Source organism: Haliaeetus albicilla, chromosome 4, assembly GCF_947461875.1.
Source record: "Haliaeetus albicilla chromosome 4, bHalAlb1.1, whole genome shotgun sequence".
Classification (NCBI taxonomy): domain Eukaryota; kingdom Metazoa; phylum Chordata; class Aves; order Accipitriformes; family Accipitridae; genus Haliaeetus; species Haliaeetus albicilla.
This window is the reverse complement of record NC_091486.1, coordinates 51,796,465-51,813,603: the sequence shown is the minus strand read 5'-3', so window position 1 is coordinate 51,813,603 and position 17,139 is coordinate 51,796,465. Positions and strand designations below refer to the sequence as shown.

The window sequence follows — 17,139 nt, the reverse complement described above, 5'->3', positions numbered from 1 at the left end:
AAAGTGCAAGGTGCCAAAGCACTATTTCTCAGTTAGTTGATATTAAAATTCTTAGCAAAATAGCTTCAAGTGGTAGATATAGAAAGGAAAGAAGAAGGGTGAGACACCTGGAAAACCATCAATTTGAAACATTAACATTTTGGGACTGCAGTTTGTTCTGTACATGTTATGGCTCTCTTCATGTCCAGCAGAAGAATAAAAACTTGGGTCTGGAAGTATTGCAGGGAAAATAAACTAAATGTAACTGGTGCAGTTATGAGTCACCGTTAATGTGATGGAGGGCTGGGAGAGGGAAAGAATTGCACTTTTTTCTACTAGTATCCGTTTTCAGTCATTAGTCCTTCAGAAAGAAGCAAAAAATCATCATGTATCCTGTCTGTTTACAGAAATAGGAACCTATAAATAGTTGCTGGAAGAAAAAGTGTAGTGAAGCAAGAAGAGAGAAAGGAGGGGCTGTGTTCCAATAGGACAGATTAAGGGAAATAACACTTGATAGTTGCATAGCAGTGTTTGAGCTTGGGGCAAAGCTTGATCACAGTATCTCCATAGAAGCTTTTTGGATCACTTCAAAGACACCGTTTGAAGGCAAACATGCACTTTGAATTGGTGTCTTCTGTTGAATTTCCTTGCTATCTTGTATGTGAAGACCAAGGAGTCAAGGTGTGACTCTTGCACTGGTTCTCAGTCTCCTGTTTGCTCTTCTCAGAAGAAGGCTCTACAATTATTATTTTTTTTTATTTTCAGGGGAGGAGAGGGCAGGTGTTGGGTTGTTTGCTTGCTTTTTGTTTCTGTTTTAACGTTCACTCAGTCTCTGCTAAATCATTGAAGCTGAAAGTGTGAGTCTGTAAAAAAAAAAAAGAGATTAAGCCATGGTCTTACGTGTTTCAGAAGTTAGATTGTCATTATAAATTCAAATGTGTCAGCATTCTAGACAAGTGACAGTATTTTACCATGTAACTTTGTCCATTAGACCACCAGAAAACAATCTCTTTTTGGTCCTGTTACTCAACAAATATATTGTAATGTTTCTTAACATTACTGAAGGATTTGTTGAGGTTCAAGTAGGTGTATTTAGGTTAATCAGAAGTGACGTTTTGGCATTACCCCTAAAGACAAGCAGGTTCCTGCCTCTTTTTTTTTAATTATAATTATTAAACAAGAAGTTGTTCATAAGAATGGAATGAAGCTATCCCTTACTTACCCAAGAGTTTTAGGTACCAGCCAGCAGAATATCTGCCCCACTTCTGTAAAGGTAATTACACAGTATGTTTTTTCAGTCCACTTGAGAAAAGTGCAAGGCACGCAAATGTTTGTACTAGACTAATTAAATTACACTAGAGGTAGTTTTGGCAGCATAGTGAGGGGGATAATATAGTTAGCCCAGCAACTTTAGCAGAATGCATAAGTGTTGATCTGTTGGTATTGTTACTTACTTTCTTATATCAAGACAAAACCATCTCTGCCTATAGTGTGTTGTCCAAGAGTGAATACAGAATGCATGCTTGTTGCAAATCCAAGATCCCTGAAAGCACGAAAGAAATATCCGAACACTATGTACCATAATTCTAAGAAAATTTCATATAAAATGTAAGTGCTCCTTTAGAAATGGTGTGTGAGTTTCAGTTGTAACTGCAGTTGTCACTGCAAGGAAATAAACACATTGGATATGCTTGGCAATTTAGTTGATAAGAGTTGCCCAGCTGTTTGGTTGTGATTTGGCTGATCACCAAGAGGTGTTTTTAAAATTCAGTATGTGTTCTTCAGCACTTTGGTGTTTAATGTCCATCCAGTCTAATCACCTTTCCCCCCCCCTCTTCCCCTCTGTTTTTCAGCAAACGAGGATTCAGTGTCCGATCCTTTGGAACAGGGACTCATGTGAAACTGCCAGGACCAGCACCGGACAAGCCGAATGTTTATGATTTCAAAACAACATATGATCAGATGTACAATGATCTGCTTAGGAAAGACAAAGAACTGTATCCCTGTGGCATGGCCTTTTTAAAAAATCCAATATGGTTCATCCTTGAAAGGTGTAATTCATTATTTGGCATTATGCAGTAGGAATATATAGTTGCTTGACTGGCAAACTTAATGTTTTAAGTTTATAGGAGGTTTTTTTTACAATGGGCCTCTAATGCTCCCTTGTAAATTGCTATTGAGTTACAATGCACACATTCAGAATGCTCTTTTGTAGTGTGTTAACATGTTTAGCTCTTGAATGAAAGCATATTAATACTATCACAGATTGTCCATTACCTCCACTGCACTGTGGATTGTATTTTCTCAGTGCAAAGACTGTCCTGATATTGGATATGAGAAGAGCGACCACCTCGACATTAATGTTGTATTTAGCTCAGACAAACTGACAGGTAAGGTTTACAGTATACTTTCTCTGGGAGAGAGGATACCTTTCATTAAAGAGTTCACCCTTCTCAATGAGAATTTCTTGATACATGATTTGATCTGTGCACCGAAAAATAATAAAAATCCTATAGTACATTATGAAGAATGGACATAGGAGAGCCCAATAACGTATTTAGTCCTGGAGAGCAGAGGTGATCAAGGTTATGAACACTACTTAAAACCATGACTAATGTCAAACTGCATGATTTTAAAACATCTATATTTAAAGTTGATTTTTCTTTTTTCTTTTTTTTTAAGAAAACCCAGAAACCTAAAAAAATTGGGGTACTCATTCTAGATATTCTTTTCTCAAGGGATGTGATTTTTTTATTATTATTACTTTATTTTAATGTTAAATATGAAAGAGAAAACTTAGCCTAAATAAGAGATTCAGTATATGCTGAATTTCTACTTAAAAGATAGAGGACCCTTTAGAGTCCCTTTAGAGTATCCCCAAAATTAATCTTGGGAATTAATAGAGCAGTCTCCGCACATTTTAGCAGTATAAGTTTTTTTCCTAAAATCTTGGGTATGGCCATCTGAAGATCCACCAGGAGTATTAACATGGTTTAAATGTCTTAGTTGTACTCAAACAGCCCAGTTTTCTTGCATTTTTTAAAAAAAATTGGAATAAGACTAAACAGGTTGTCAGAGACTAGAAAACTTGGAATGTGGTAGAAACCAGTTCAGGCTGTTACCAAGGGGTCAGCAAACTCAATAACTTTTTGAAAGATAGCTCTGCAGTTGTTTGGTAGCACAGATTATACTATGGCTTACTACTACTACTCAGCAAATTCTTTGTTGTATTTGCTGACCAGAAATAGCAAATTTGAGCTCCCCAAGACCCAAGAGTGGCAGCTTCTTTTGCATTGGGCATTGAAAGACTTCTGTTAAGGGCTGGGCTGTTTGATTAAAGCCATACAGCACAGTGAGAACATTGGAATACCTTTCTGCCTGGTGTTCCACACAAATGGTATGCCTTGCAGAGTTATTGGTTTCCTAATATCTAATTAGAGGTCCTTTTTTAAAAAAATTCAAAATGTAGGGTATAGTTGTAATGAATCACGTGTTATGTGCTGGGTTTGTTGTTTTTTTTTTAATCCCTCTGCCTATAGAGAAAAGGAAAATCTTGCAAACCCATCTTAACGAGGTATGCCATATCTTGATTAAAAAACAATTGCTTCAAAAGAAAATTATTTGGTTGAGAAGTAATTTTAACAAGCACTAATGACTTGTAATTTCCTTGTTGCCTTCCTCATTGCTGCTGTACTGAATAGAGCAATGCTTTAAGATTAAAACCAACAGAAAGCCTACCTAGTCCCCCCCCAATTCAGTTTATTTTGGAGTTACCATTTTGGTTCTGCTCTATGCTGGAGATGGTTGCTGTGTTCCCCAAATGTCATTTAAACCTTTTCTCAAGATAAAAGAAAGCAAGTTTAAACAATAGCCATTGCAAGGAAAATAGAGCAAGAACAATTGCCTCTACATCTTTGCATTTTTGATTCTCGGATAATGTAAATTAAGGTTTTTGGAGTGAAGACTTCTAGTGCATAAAGCAACTCCATTTCCAGAAATGGGTTTTGAGGGTAAAGACTTTTACAGTAACCAAAACCAGACCTACTCTCATCAGAGTTGTGGAGTAGTTTTTTTGTGAACCAGGGCCATGTGTACTCTCAGGTTTTTTGGGTGAGCATTGCTTCCTAGAGGTGATGGGTATGCAGACATTACCTGCTGAAGGGTGGGAGGGCCTGCTCTTCTCATGGGCTTTGAGTGTAATTGGTATGGGGAAACAAAAGAAGGTGTGGTTCTTCATATGATTTAGCTTCTTGTTCTGTTCCCCAGCCTTGCTTTCATCAGATAAGTGCAGATGATCATCATCTGTAGCCTTTCCATGTGGTTTGAAATAGTGTATCTTGGTGACAACTGTCTGCTTGTTCCCACATTCGATTGATGGGATGCATGAAGTGTCAGTGCTCAGCATTCAGTACTGCATCACTTAAGAGTGATGTCCTTCCTCCAGTTCTGCATGCCAACGGGGTCCGAAGCATTATGGATGTTAGATACTTAGGGAAATTGTGCCTGTAAGGGACTTAGAATGGTCTCTGGCCAGCCAAGTAAATTACCCGTTTCAGAAAGCAGTAGTCTCAAACAGAAATGAGCTTCTGCAGTGTTGGACATCAGTCAGAGCAAGGTTAAAAGTGTGTTAGAGTGAAAAGATCCATTGAAACTCTCTTATTAATTTGTGGAAAGGGGGGAGAACTATCAAAAACTCACTCTGCAGAGACTAAAAGCACCTTCATTGCGGCTAATTAGTGAAATACAGAGCATAAGCTTACATACCTTGAAGGCATATGTTGAATTTCAGAAGCACAGAAATAAGGGATTAATGGGAGTCAGGCATACAGATTCAGTTGAGTAGGTGGTTACAGTATAACTAAAATGGAAGTACTTCAAAGCTTTTTAAGATGTGGTAGTTAAACCTTACAGTTGAAGTAAGTACCCACATCTACCATTACATTTTTAGAATATAGCATTTAAATTCCCTGAGTCTTAATAGAGGGCTGCGACAAAATCATTTAAGGATGTTCTGAATGTGGCTTTTGGTTGCTTCTTAAAATATTACTCTATTATTTCTAGGAGAACAACAGAGAGTTCTACTACTAATTTGTAGGAGACATGACCATGGTCTATGGTACCTCTATGGGGCTGTGCAGCGTAGTATAGATACACTACCTTGCTGTATTTGCATGTGTAAGCAGACATCTCAAAGATGAGCCACTATGGTTACTTGCCCCTTACAGCTGTGTGAAAGGGGTTTAAGGACTCAGTTCTAATTATATGGTGGTGACTTTAAAGATGAAACAAAAATAGAGGAAAACTGGTGAGCCTTGCCTTCAAGTGAACGCAAAAACTAGTCAAGGATGAAACTTTCTAAATGCCAGTTTCAGTCTGCAGCAGCAATTGATTTTATGCCCAGGGATAGGAACTGTTCAAGTGGGAATTTGACCAAAATTCTGCAGCTGTAGCTCCTGGGTTTTTTATCAATATTAACTGACTCCATGATTGATTGTTTCTTTCCCTTTCTCAACACTGATGTATCTGTGTCCCTCAGATGGAAGATACCTAATGATTTCCATAGATCATTTTTTTAATTAGGATTTCTAGGCAGCCTACCTCTACTCTGCAAGCTTGGCCTCCTGCTCTGTTTCTTACTTTTTTGACCTCTTCTTTTAATTTGACCTGCTCTCTAACTGTAGATAGTATTCCAGTTTTAGATCTGTAGATGATATAAATTTGGGGGGTCAGAACATGTCCTCAAGAAACTACTAAAGGTGTACTTCAGTTAGCAAGGAAAATGTTTCGGAAATGAAGAAGGAAAAACTGGCTTGGTACATCTCACTCAAAGACATAAGGATTCTCTTCTGTAAAAAAAAAAAAAAAAAAGTAATAATCTAGGTGATTGGGATCTGGTTTTTTCTCTGTGAACTCCATCTTTAAGCTGGATAGCCATATGGTACTTTTTGTGCTATTGCTGATGTGCGGTGGTTGGTTGGTTTTTTTAATAGTACCCTTCACGTTCAGAACAAGTGGAACCAGTTTCTTCTGCTATATACAGACCACTTTGCCAGTAAATATTTGTAGCATTATGGTCTCCCTGTAGCTGACACTTATCTTTTGTTTATCTGCCAGTCTTCCATCTGCCTAAGAAGATGTGCTCTATTAACTGGTAAGATGCATTGTGGTAGAACATCAGTAGAGGAAAATGTGGTGGCTTTGGAGCAAGCGTAGGCTTGAGTGACTATGTATAGCAGTTCCGGAATTGAAGGGGGGGGGGGGGGGGGTATGTAATCTGAAGCAGGTTCTGGCATGCACAAGATCTTCACAGGGTCTAGATGAACAAAACTGAAAACTTTATTTCCCTACAGAAGATGGGGAAGGCCAATGGAAGTATATGAACTAAATTGGCTTCACTAGAACTGTGTAGGAGAAAGATATTTTTTTTTTTGTGTGTGTGTGTGCCTTTCCCAAAACTTTTCAGTCCCACTTGAGACACCATCTCCTGTGCTCATGAAGAGGAATAAACACAAAGAGGACTGGGACTAGCTGAGAAGAGGGGGCGTCCAGAAGCAGTGAGGCTATATTGAGGAATAATTTTTCTGTCTTTGTAGGGTGGTAATGGAGGATCCTTTAGTGCTGAAATCTTAGACATCACTGCAGTTAGGCTTTCCTTGCAGAAAAACTGCATTTCCTGTCTTGGAGTCAAGCTTAGCTTCATGGGACAGTACAATCTGAGTATTAATAGTTGTCTCTTCCAGAAGGTTTCCTCTGCTCTCCTGTAACTGGAAGAAAGGAATCAGTTTCTTGTGCTGTGTCTCTCAACTGTAGTAGAAAGTTACTTGGCATCAGCCACAGAATTGATAAGCTGACTGCTGAAATACTGCATATCTGTTGTAGTGTGTGTTGCTGGGTTCTGCTCAAGGCAAGAAACAGAATTTCTTGTTGGACCATGGTCAGACTATCTTACAGGTCACTAGAAAGTCATTCTGTATTCAGTCTGAAGGGTGGAGTCAATAAGAGATTAATATTTTTAAATCGGGGGCTAAAACTGAAAAGAAATTGTCATAACACACCTAATAAACTAAAATTCTGTAAGTATGCAGCTAGTCCAGGATTACATCTACCACATTTTCCCAGTTAGGTGTCGCATATATTGTGAGGATAGTAACATCCGTTTGTTACAGCCTTGGTCTTAGTTGTTTAAAATTCCAGGGTTCATATAGTCAGATTCTTGAGAATTATTGTTCTTGGATCAGTTTGCTCTAATGTAGCTTCTTAACATTGGAGTAAACTCATGTGGAGAAGCCGGTTAGTAAGTAGTGGCTTTAGTCCGTTTTCTTAGCCTGGTAAATAAGGGAATAGATGTAAGGATTTTGATTTCTGATATAGTTAGTCTAGAGCGTAAACCAGAATTTTTTGTCTGCGCTTCACATCTCTCAAATTGTTTGGTTATGTAAGGCTTTCCTTCCATTGGGCTTACACTTTCATTTTCTTGAGAGATGTGTAGTATCAAATAATATCTTGGATCTTGCTGCTGAGTTCTGTTTTCCGACTTTCAAAAAATGGCATATGATACTGATACCCAGATGATTCATGACTGGAGCTGATGACTGCAGGCATTGATAAGGAAAAGCTGTTGGAAGCAAAGTTGGCAGTGACAGGAATATCATGCTCTAAACCACTTCCCCAGTTTCTTTTGAATACCATTTGTTTGTTGCAGAAACTTCTGCCACCTGTAACAAAGCTCTGAGATCCATAGTACTTGAGTAGTAATTCCTGACACTTCTGGATCAATGAACTACTCTAATACATGGAGCGTTTATATTGGACCACTTTACTGGAGGCTGTACAAAGCAACCTTGAGTTGTTAATGGGGAAAGTTACCCCTGCATGGGTGCACAGGAGGACTAGTGAGATCCGCAGAGCATCTGCACCCTGCTTGTTGGTGCCTTATAGCTCAATCTTGAGGAGTAACTTAATTAAATTCCAGTTCAGGTAAGCTCTTTGTGCATGTATTTATCTTACATTTTCATTTGGTTTTCTTCATGGATTTTGAACCGATAAACAGTAGTCAGCTTCTGTTCTGAGCTCTCATTCCAGCAGTCAGTGGGACAGTTTCTGTATCTCTGTAAACCGCTTCAGAATGTTTTATTTTAGGTGTGTTTGGGGGTTTGCTTTTTATTGTTTTTTTTCCATTTTTTTGAAGCCTGACCTTGCAGAAGCTAAAAATGATTGAAATCATGGCCCGGTGCATGTCAGTGGCAAAACTTCTTTGGAATGCAGTGCAGTGCAAATCTCATTTTCTTTCTTAATGTGTCTTTCAAACTACTTTAATACTCCTAGAAATAGAGGGAAGGGGTGAGGATGGAGAGTAGTGTTTAAACTGGATTTGAACAATCTTTTAAGAGGCACATTTCTGTAAATCTGTACACTTCCAGCCATAAGCTGAGTTCCAATCCCTTTTTCTCCATGAAGAATCATAAGACCAAAACACTTCACAAAATCTCAGGCCTTTTAAAGGCAGCAGTTTTCAGGACTTTTTAGTTTGGCTTCTGATCAGACTGCCGTTAATCTTGGTTTCATTCACATTAAAAAGGAAATATTTAAAATTGTTATATATTTGTATGTTTTATATTTTTTTATTATTTCAATATTATTTCCTCTGTATTTGAACTTCTGGGACATGGTAGGAACTACAGACTCCAGTTTAATATTAAATGTTTTTCAGCATATAAAACATCCTCTGCCATTCTGTCTGTCTTCTAGGTAGTCTTTGGAACGTTTGTTTCCTTAAGCAAGGTGAGTTCTGAACAGATCCTCTAAAGAATTCTGACTAAAGGATCCTGTCCGAGGCTGATAACTATTGTAAAAATCCATTTAGAATTTGAGTGATTCCATTGGCTGTTTCAGTCATAACATATGAACTCTGTGAATGAACACATATGTTTGAATCTTCAAGTGTCTTTAAAAGGGCATTCTTGGAAGTAAAGGTGACACTTGGATCTGACACTTCACATATTTGAATGGATGTTAAAAATAAGGCTACTTTAATGTCTAGCCAAATGTCCTTGCAGTTTGCTGGCCTCCTGAATGTACCATGCACAATTAGCATTGCTTAAATATGTTCTGCTGCATAAGATGATCATAATGCATTGGCTCTGTTGCTTGTGATGCAGCACGGGAAGCTTTCATAAGTAGTGTTAGTAAATGCAGCAAGACGTTTGCTCTTTGCATAGCTAACTTCTTAGCATGGGTTTTCTTTGTTTATAGACTATTGTCTTTGTAAGGGGCTTTATATAAGGGTAAGTAAAAAATTTTGCTGTTTCTGTTCTTGGGCATTGGCTTAAATCTTAACTTGATCCTGTTGTAATCTGTAGTTGATAAAACTTAAAAGCAGTCTGCAGCATAAAATGAGCATGGCTATGCTTGGTCCTAGTTTGGCAATTTCATCCCAGACTTGAATGAGGGGAGAGAAGTGACAGTGGACTACTGTTTCTTGCCTTGAAGAGGTTACCTCAGATTAACACAACTTCTGTGCCAACGTAAGGGATGCTTATACGTATTTTTTTCTTATGTTGACTCCAAACCAATTTCTATCTTCAGGACAGTGACTAATTTCTTCAACTAGCATTAGTTGCAAGAGAGTAAAACCTCTTTGCCTGACTTCTGGGATGTTTACGCCATTTTTCTTGGATATGCACAAAGATCGTGAAAACATTTAACAGATGGACTGAAGGTATATTTCCACACAAAGCTTGCAAAGATACGCTACCCCTTCTTGTTCTTTGCTTTTGTATTTGTAACTAAAGATAAGGAATTTTTTGCCAGAGCATTTCATCTTGCAGCATTTTCTACTTAAAATTCCTATATGAAGTATTAGTGTCATGTCTGCCACCTTTTAAAATGGTAGAGCTTTTAGGTATAAATCACATTTATTTCCATTTAGGCAAAGTTAGCATTCTCTTGCTGCTAGCATTGCTTCTTACTAAAGCTCCAAGTTAAGCAGCTCTGTCTAATTGAGTCTTGTGGAATCATAGCTTCTACCTTTACTAAAGCATCTAGAAACTTGCAGCAAAACCAACAGTTTTAGAAGATAGTTCTGAAAAATGCAATTGTGAAGAAAGAAATTTCATTTAATTTACTGGGAAGAAATAAATCTTCATAGTTTTAGCAGTTAATTTTAATGCTTTTGACTCTAGAGTGATCAAGTTATGTTCGTGTAAGACAAACCTTAACTCTTTTTGGTATGGAAGAGCAAGTGAAAGTTTGATGCTTCATCATTTTTGTTTAATGACTCTGATCTTAAAAATTTCTCAATACTGCCAGAGATACAAATTGTAGAAATTGAGTGAACTATGCCAAATTTTTCTGACCATCTACATCTGAGATGGCTTATATGTCATCCGTTTCCATGAAGCGTTTTGAAAACTCACTTCTGTGTGGCTTGCCCCATGGCCACATACTACGGCATAAAACATCATTCAGTGACTTAGAGGAGCGTTTTGAAAACTTCTGACAGATAGAAATGAAAGATTGTTTGGAAACTTTGGATGCATTTGGAAACGTGATCAATAACCCACATCTTGATGGGAGGAAGATCAGAAAAATGTGAAAGGTAAGAGAAATCTGAGTAAGATGGCCATTGTTACCATTTTACCCTGGTCATATTCATTGTACTCTTAAGAGTATACAAGAGCGTGTGCAGGTATGTGCTTCAAGCATTGGCAGAATTATTTGGATCACATTGTTTTGTGAAGGATAGCATATATCCTTCTAGGTGTTTCAAATATAATTGTTCTGGCACTTGGGGATCCAGGTGGCAGATTTACTCAACTAGAGTAAATATAGCAAGGTTTCAGCAATGGACCAACATACAAAGAAGTATTTAGCAGCGCAATTTAGAAGTCTAGCATGGGAATGGCAGAAGAGGTGTGTGCCAGTTTCTTACTTTCCATCTCGGTAGAAACAGGTTGGCTGATGCAACTGTATTTATGAAATCCCACTCAATATAGAGAATAGTTGCTGGCATGGAGTTCTTGTTGGAAGATCTTGTTCATGTATGCTGCTAGCGTACATGCAAGAAGTGTCTGAAGGGCTTCATATCCCAGATGGAGCTCAGTCAGCCACAAGGAATTCATATACCTGAAAGCTCTTTTCAGAAAAATTCCACAGTAATCTTCTGAGAGAAAGTCAGCAAAAGAGGGAATCTAATATAAATAGAAATATGCCTTTAGATGCCTGCCTTTCCCAAATGTGATGCTGCTACTTTATGGTATGCTTATTTTTGACTGATTTCATACAAGGTAGTGAAAGCAGCGTTACAATCTGAAGTAGTGTAATTACTGAAGTCTGTCTTCAGGAAGAAAGAAATTCAGACTATCTTGCTGCCATATACCTCTGATTGGCATAGCATAGATACATTTCAGGTAAAAAACCCAAAGTGATTAAAGTACTATATTTTCAGAAGATAGTGAGTTCGGGTGGGGGTGGGGGGGAGAAGATGTTCTAGCTTTGTTGCTGCCTGGTGTCAGAAATGGCAGTCTTCAGGATCTTTAGGATTTAATGCAAGAATAGAGACTTATTAATGACCAGTGTGAGAAGGGCTTACTGTGAGAAGTGTTTACCCAAGGCACACAAGTTGTGTGTATGTAAGCTTTGTCAAATTGGTTGTTAATCAGACTGTGGGTTAACCACATCCTTCTGTTCTTCAGTATCCTGTTTGTAGTGTTGCACTAAGGAATGTTTGCCGCAGACCTCATCCAGCATGATTCTTGCTCTGCATGCTGCTGTTTAAAAGTGGTCCTGCTGACTTTACGAATGTGTTCTCAGGTTTCCCAAATGTGTTAAATGAAATGGCTTAATTGATTTAAGTTTTGTAATACTTGTGTTTTGCTTTATCTGAGTTACTCTATCCAGCTATAACTATTTAGTTGAAAATTGCCTTTGAGTTTTACAGTACAAAGCAATGACAAAAACGGAAACCAATTTGAAAATAGTTGTTGCTGACCCTGTTTCTCTGAGACATTAAATGGAATGACTAATGCTTTTCTCACAGACCTCTCCTCACAGCTGCCTGAAAGTACTTCCCCCCCGCCCAATCCTATGACATTTGCTGCTCATCTTCTGAAATCTGGCACTTGTTTCTAAACCTGAGAAGAGCATCCAAAAGTAATGTGTGATACTTACGAATCCTCTTACGATTTCCTCTTGCTTGCCTACAGGTCCTGATGATGATTTCTGTATTCCTTTGTTACATGTCCATGTCATGTACTGGACTTAGGAGTAGTTTGAGCTGTCTTGCCAAGTGCCCAAGACACTGTAGATTCCAGCAATCAAAATCAAACTCCTCTTGAAGTACACATGTGGATGAAGTGCATAGTCAGCTCTTTGATGGCATAGTCAAACATGCCACATCTCTGAAGTTATCTTGTGTTCTGTCTCTGGTATCCTTGTCTTTCTGGTAGTCCCTTCAGTATGTCTGTGAGATCCCTTCTCCAGCTCTTTGGCAGTGGACTTTGCCATTGTGCCTGTTCTTTTCCCCTTTGACAGCTTGTATCTGTCCAGTTTCATCCTCAAATATAGTTTCAGCTGTTCAGCACTGACAAGTCATTGTCTGGCACTTGAGTTCTAGGCTAAACTAAAGATTTTTTCCTCCTTTCAGTGATGTGTGGGTATGTAGCCCTCAGCTCAGCCAGACTTGAGGAAATGAGCATGGCTAGCTTGTTATATTTGGACCAACTACTGTGTGTGTGCTCAGTTGGATTTTATCTGTGCAGCTTGTAGCTTAGAAATGCTATGTAGTTGTCCTTAGCGATAAAAAATAAGTGACACTTCAGTTCTTTGCAAGTCATTAATGCTGGCACAAATGTTATCAGAAATGTTATTTAACCCAAATTAGTATTTTTGTGATATTTTTGGGATGGCATATTCTCAGTGTTAAGACTATAAGTTACACAGTGCCACAAAAGACTTGTGAACAAACTCTGGTTTGTACTAAAACCACAAAATTTCAATTCCAAATGAAAGGCAATTTGCGCTCTGGATGTGGAATGTAGGCAGTTCTTGAAGTTGTAATCACAGTTGCTTGGAAAGTAGAATTCGTAGTGCTGGTGCCCCTTTTTAGTCTTTTATTCCCTGTAAAAGGAACTGATTCTGAAGGTGCAAGAAAGTTGGGCAGTCTCACCCCCACACACACTTCCTTTAAGGAAATGTCTAGTTCCTAGGCATTTTGCCAAGCAGCATTTAACACAATGTATCTTCTTTTTATAATGCAGATACTAATAAATAAATTAAGATGATACGGAAAAGAGACCTGCAAAATGCCATTCATACTAGTGTGAGAAGTACTCTGCTGCTGTTTTTTCACAAAGAAGAATTGCAGTATTTGAGTATGATGACAGCTGCACTAAAGTGAATAATCAGCATGTCAGATTTGTTTGAAGATGTAGAAGCTTTGGGTGCCAGCCATTACTTCAAAGATGTTTTTTTCCCTAAAAAGTGTGTATACATTTTAGCAAATGTAGTTTGCCCAATTATGTTTAATAAATTGGTCTCTAGTATCTTTTAGATGACTATGTAATTAATTTATGTACCCCAAAACTTTCAGCTCAAATCACTTGTAAGTTTCATTTTCAGTTTCCCCTGGGAGTTAAACTTACTGAATACTTTGATCAGTAAGAGATCATTTTTCTTTCATCATACAGGATTTTAACTTTAAATAGGTCAATATATTGGTATATAAATTGTATAAGGCAACACTTAATCTGAGTTTAGTCATCTGCAGGCTAGTTGTCTTGATGGGACCTGGCTGGATGCCTTTATGCCAAGAGGAGAGGAAGGGGTATTTTTGATGTCTTTTTTGTGGAGGGTGGAAGAATTAAAACAGAGTAGCTAGGCTACCAATATGCCAGGTTCTTTCTCACCGACTATCAAGGAAGACTTTCTACCTTGATGACCTTAGATGTAGATGTTTACATACAACCTTCTAAACCTGCATGGTTGAATTCATCTAAATTTCTTCTTAAGGTATGAAAAATACTTCTGAAGGTAAATTGCCTAGGTGCGATGATTACCACCACTAAAATGCAGCTCTGTAAGCAACAGTGGTAAGAAATGAAAACAAAGAAGCCTTTGTCTTAAAATGCAGCATCATGTGCTGAAACATGAAGAAGTAGGCATGAAATTTAGTTTTCTTGCTTGTGTTTCTTACATGGTGCTTGGTATCCAGATGGTGGTTTAGAAGTTCTGAAATACATGTTCCTTTATAAACATGCAACTTAGATGGCCTGAGGCGGTGGTCATTCCTGTCTATCCATTCCTGAATATCAAGGTTGGAGGTTGAACTACTGTTGAAACCTCCTTGCTTAATTAATAGGGCATTCTGATTGCGGTTGGATGCTGAGCTCTGCAAAACAATAATTTAGTGGGAAACTGAACTCATCTGGCTGTGTCCGACTCTGATTTTAGTCCCGTTTTCCTGAATTTCTCATTCAGAATTTTGCGGTCTTGTATCTCTGAGATGGTAGGTGGATGCCCCATCATCCTAGTTACTGGGGAAAAAACCTTACCATTAACTAGATTTATTCCCAGTGAATTTAATGGCTGGTCTTGATTCCTACTGCTCTGGGAAAAGAAGCAGTGATCTTGTACGTTGACAGATTCGAATGTGTCTACTGTTGTACAGTGTACCTCTCAACCTTTAACTGTCTGATCTTGGGATTTATCAAAGCCTTCTGTTTTTTCTTTGCTAATATGTTGCTTTTTGTCAACCTCAAGTACAGGTTCTCTAAACATAATCCATAATAATTTCTCTGCAGATTAGTTGTTTTCTGTACCCTGTATCTTGCCATATGCTTTGTGCCCTAACGAGTATCTGTTTTTATTTAATGCAAATAAAACTTGGTTTTCTTACGTAATTTTCTATAAGCTTGTTTGGTGATAAAAATGCTCAAGTTACAGCCAGTACATTATTGTAATCTTGTCTTCTGTTTCTGAGCTTGCTTGCTTCTTGCTGTCCTCTTGTGCTTCTACTTGAGAAGTGTATTCAACATAAAACCTTGAGGTCTGGAAGTGATGGAATGTCTAAGGCTGGGTTGGGTGTGACGCATAGATAGCACTTCATGTTGGGGGGTGAGGGGGGGCAGAATTCTTGTTAATGGGAAGTCAAATCTGATGCATTTGGCTATTATTTTAATGCAGATTATTTAGTACTCTTTCAGGTGCTGGCAGTCCCCTTTAATATTGATGTATTGGGGGAATTGGTCTCAATATGTAGTTCTTTAGGGAATATGCCATATTTTATCCAGGAGCTATTTAAAAAAAAAAAAAAGTAGTCTATCCCTGCAGAGAAACTCCATCTCACTTTCCTACTAGATTCTGCTGTTTGATGTGAAGAAGAGAATGTCTAGACTCCCTTTAATTCTTCATAGACAGATTTACAAGTTGTTCTAAAGACCATCTTTAGCTTCCTAAAAAGTGGGCTTCAGAAATAGAACTTGGAATAACTGCTGTTCACGAGTATGGCTAAACAGAGGAATAAGTATATTGTTAACAGGTGTAGATTGGGAGATAGTGCTAACATTTTGAGTCAATAAAAAAAATTAATTACACCATGAGTGATTTTTTTTATATAAGTGTATGAGCATATTCAGTACAACTTTAACAGTTACAAAAATACAGACCAGACCCTGGAAGACCTAATTAGGAGAGAGTGTAAATATGCAAGAGCATGTACTTGAGTGTTTTGTTTTGTTTTTCTGTTAATTTTCATAATACTTGAATGGAGTAATGTGTAGCATCTGTAGGAGAAATTTTTATTGTCATCATTGTTCTAAGTCTGCCTATCACTTCTTTTTAACATGTTTTATGCAGCTGACCTCTGACAGAGGTAATCATCATACAGTGTTAAGGGGCTGACTGATGTTGAAAAAGCTATATGCATTATTTTTTTTTCCCCTAGATTTTTTTTTTCTTAATGGATTTCCAACAATAGTTCTCACAAAATTATAGCCAGAAATATCTTTCAGGTTTGTAAGGATCCAATTTCCTAACAAAACCAGCAATCTACATTTTACTGAATTTCATAGTCTGGTAACCACCAAGTTTTTGTCACTCTATTCAACTACACAAGAAACACTATCAGCAAAACAGGACATTAGACACTTGTGAAGGCAATGCAATTGTTATGGTTACCTTTCAACATGGGAGTGGTGTATCTGGACATTGAAAAACAGTATTCTGGAATAGGGAAAATTTTTATTTTTTTTTATTTTAGCCTCATTGTAGGTTTTATGACATACAATGCCGGTTTGGGGAGGTGAGAGCAAGGAGTTAGTAACTAATCATAAGCAACGTGTGAAGATAATTATGAGAATACATTGAACAAGAAAAGACTTCTGCTTCTCAGGATTATCTGCGTTATTCTGTGGATCTTCTCCCATATGCCACTTTCACTTTAACAAGAGTGCCTGTTCACAGTTTCTACCAAGACTTACTCATATTTTGCAAAGTGAACCTATTAAACAGTTACTTCCGTGCAGCAGTGGAAGATGGGTAAAACCAGCAGATAGACTTTCAGTTCTGCAAAACCTCTTCTGGGTATTACTAGTGTTTAGGGAGAATAGTTTATACAGTATCTTTAATTGAAATTGCTTTCAGTAGAGACTTTTGGAGAGGACTTGGCAAACTCAAAACATTTTGGTATTTTAGAACTTGTAAACAACCTGGGAGGGGGGGAAAGGCATTTAGAGAGGCTATTGTGGATCATTGGTATTTTCTTTGGTGGTGTTGCACTGAACAACTTCTTGTGTCCATGCTTTTGCCACATAATATTGGCAAGAGGGTTTGAAGTTTGAAGTGCCCGGTTCAAAGCAAACGCTTGCATGAAAGGACATCTGCAAAACCAAGCACCGAATGTGAGAGAGAAGAGAGAGAATGCATCAGTGTTTCTTGCTGATGTTCAGGCAGTTGGTAGAATCTGCTTGTTCTTGCTTTGTCAATGATCTAGGTTTCTGAACAAAACCAGACTGACCGCTGTGTGGTCTGTTAAGTACAACCACTGCTGGCTATGCCGTGCTGAAGAAGGGGGGGAAGAGACTGTACTGTCTTGGCTATATGCATCTTTCAGTTACTGCTCATAGCTAGAAGTATTTTCTGGGTCCTGTCAGTGAACAAGTTACT

General features: G+C 38.0%; 1 protein-coding gene and 1 long non-coding RNA gene across 2 annotated transcripts in view; both read left to right on the top strand.

Moving 5' to 3' along the window:
- Positions 1 to 17,139, top strand: part of SSU72 (SSU72 homolog, RNA polymerase II CTD phosphatase) — a 30,012-nt gene that overhangs the window by 6,129 nt on the left and 6,744 nt on the right. The window contains exon 2 of the mRNA XM_069782685.1: positions 1,833 to 1,976. Coding sequence (XP_069638786.1) covers positions 1,833 to 1,976 — 144 coding nt within the window. The remainder of the gene's footprint in view (positions 1 to 1,832; positions 1,977 to 17,139) is intronic.
- LOC138685212 (uncharacterized) lies at positions 1,983 to 15,575 on the top strand. Its single transcript, XR_011324491.1, has 2 exons — positions 1,983 to 2,369; positions 13,236 to 15,575. It is a non-coding gene; the product is annotated as an uncharacterized lncRNA (long non-coding RNA).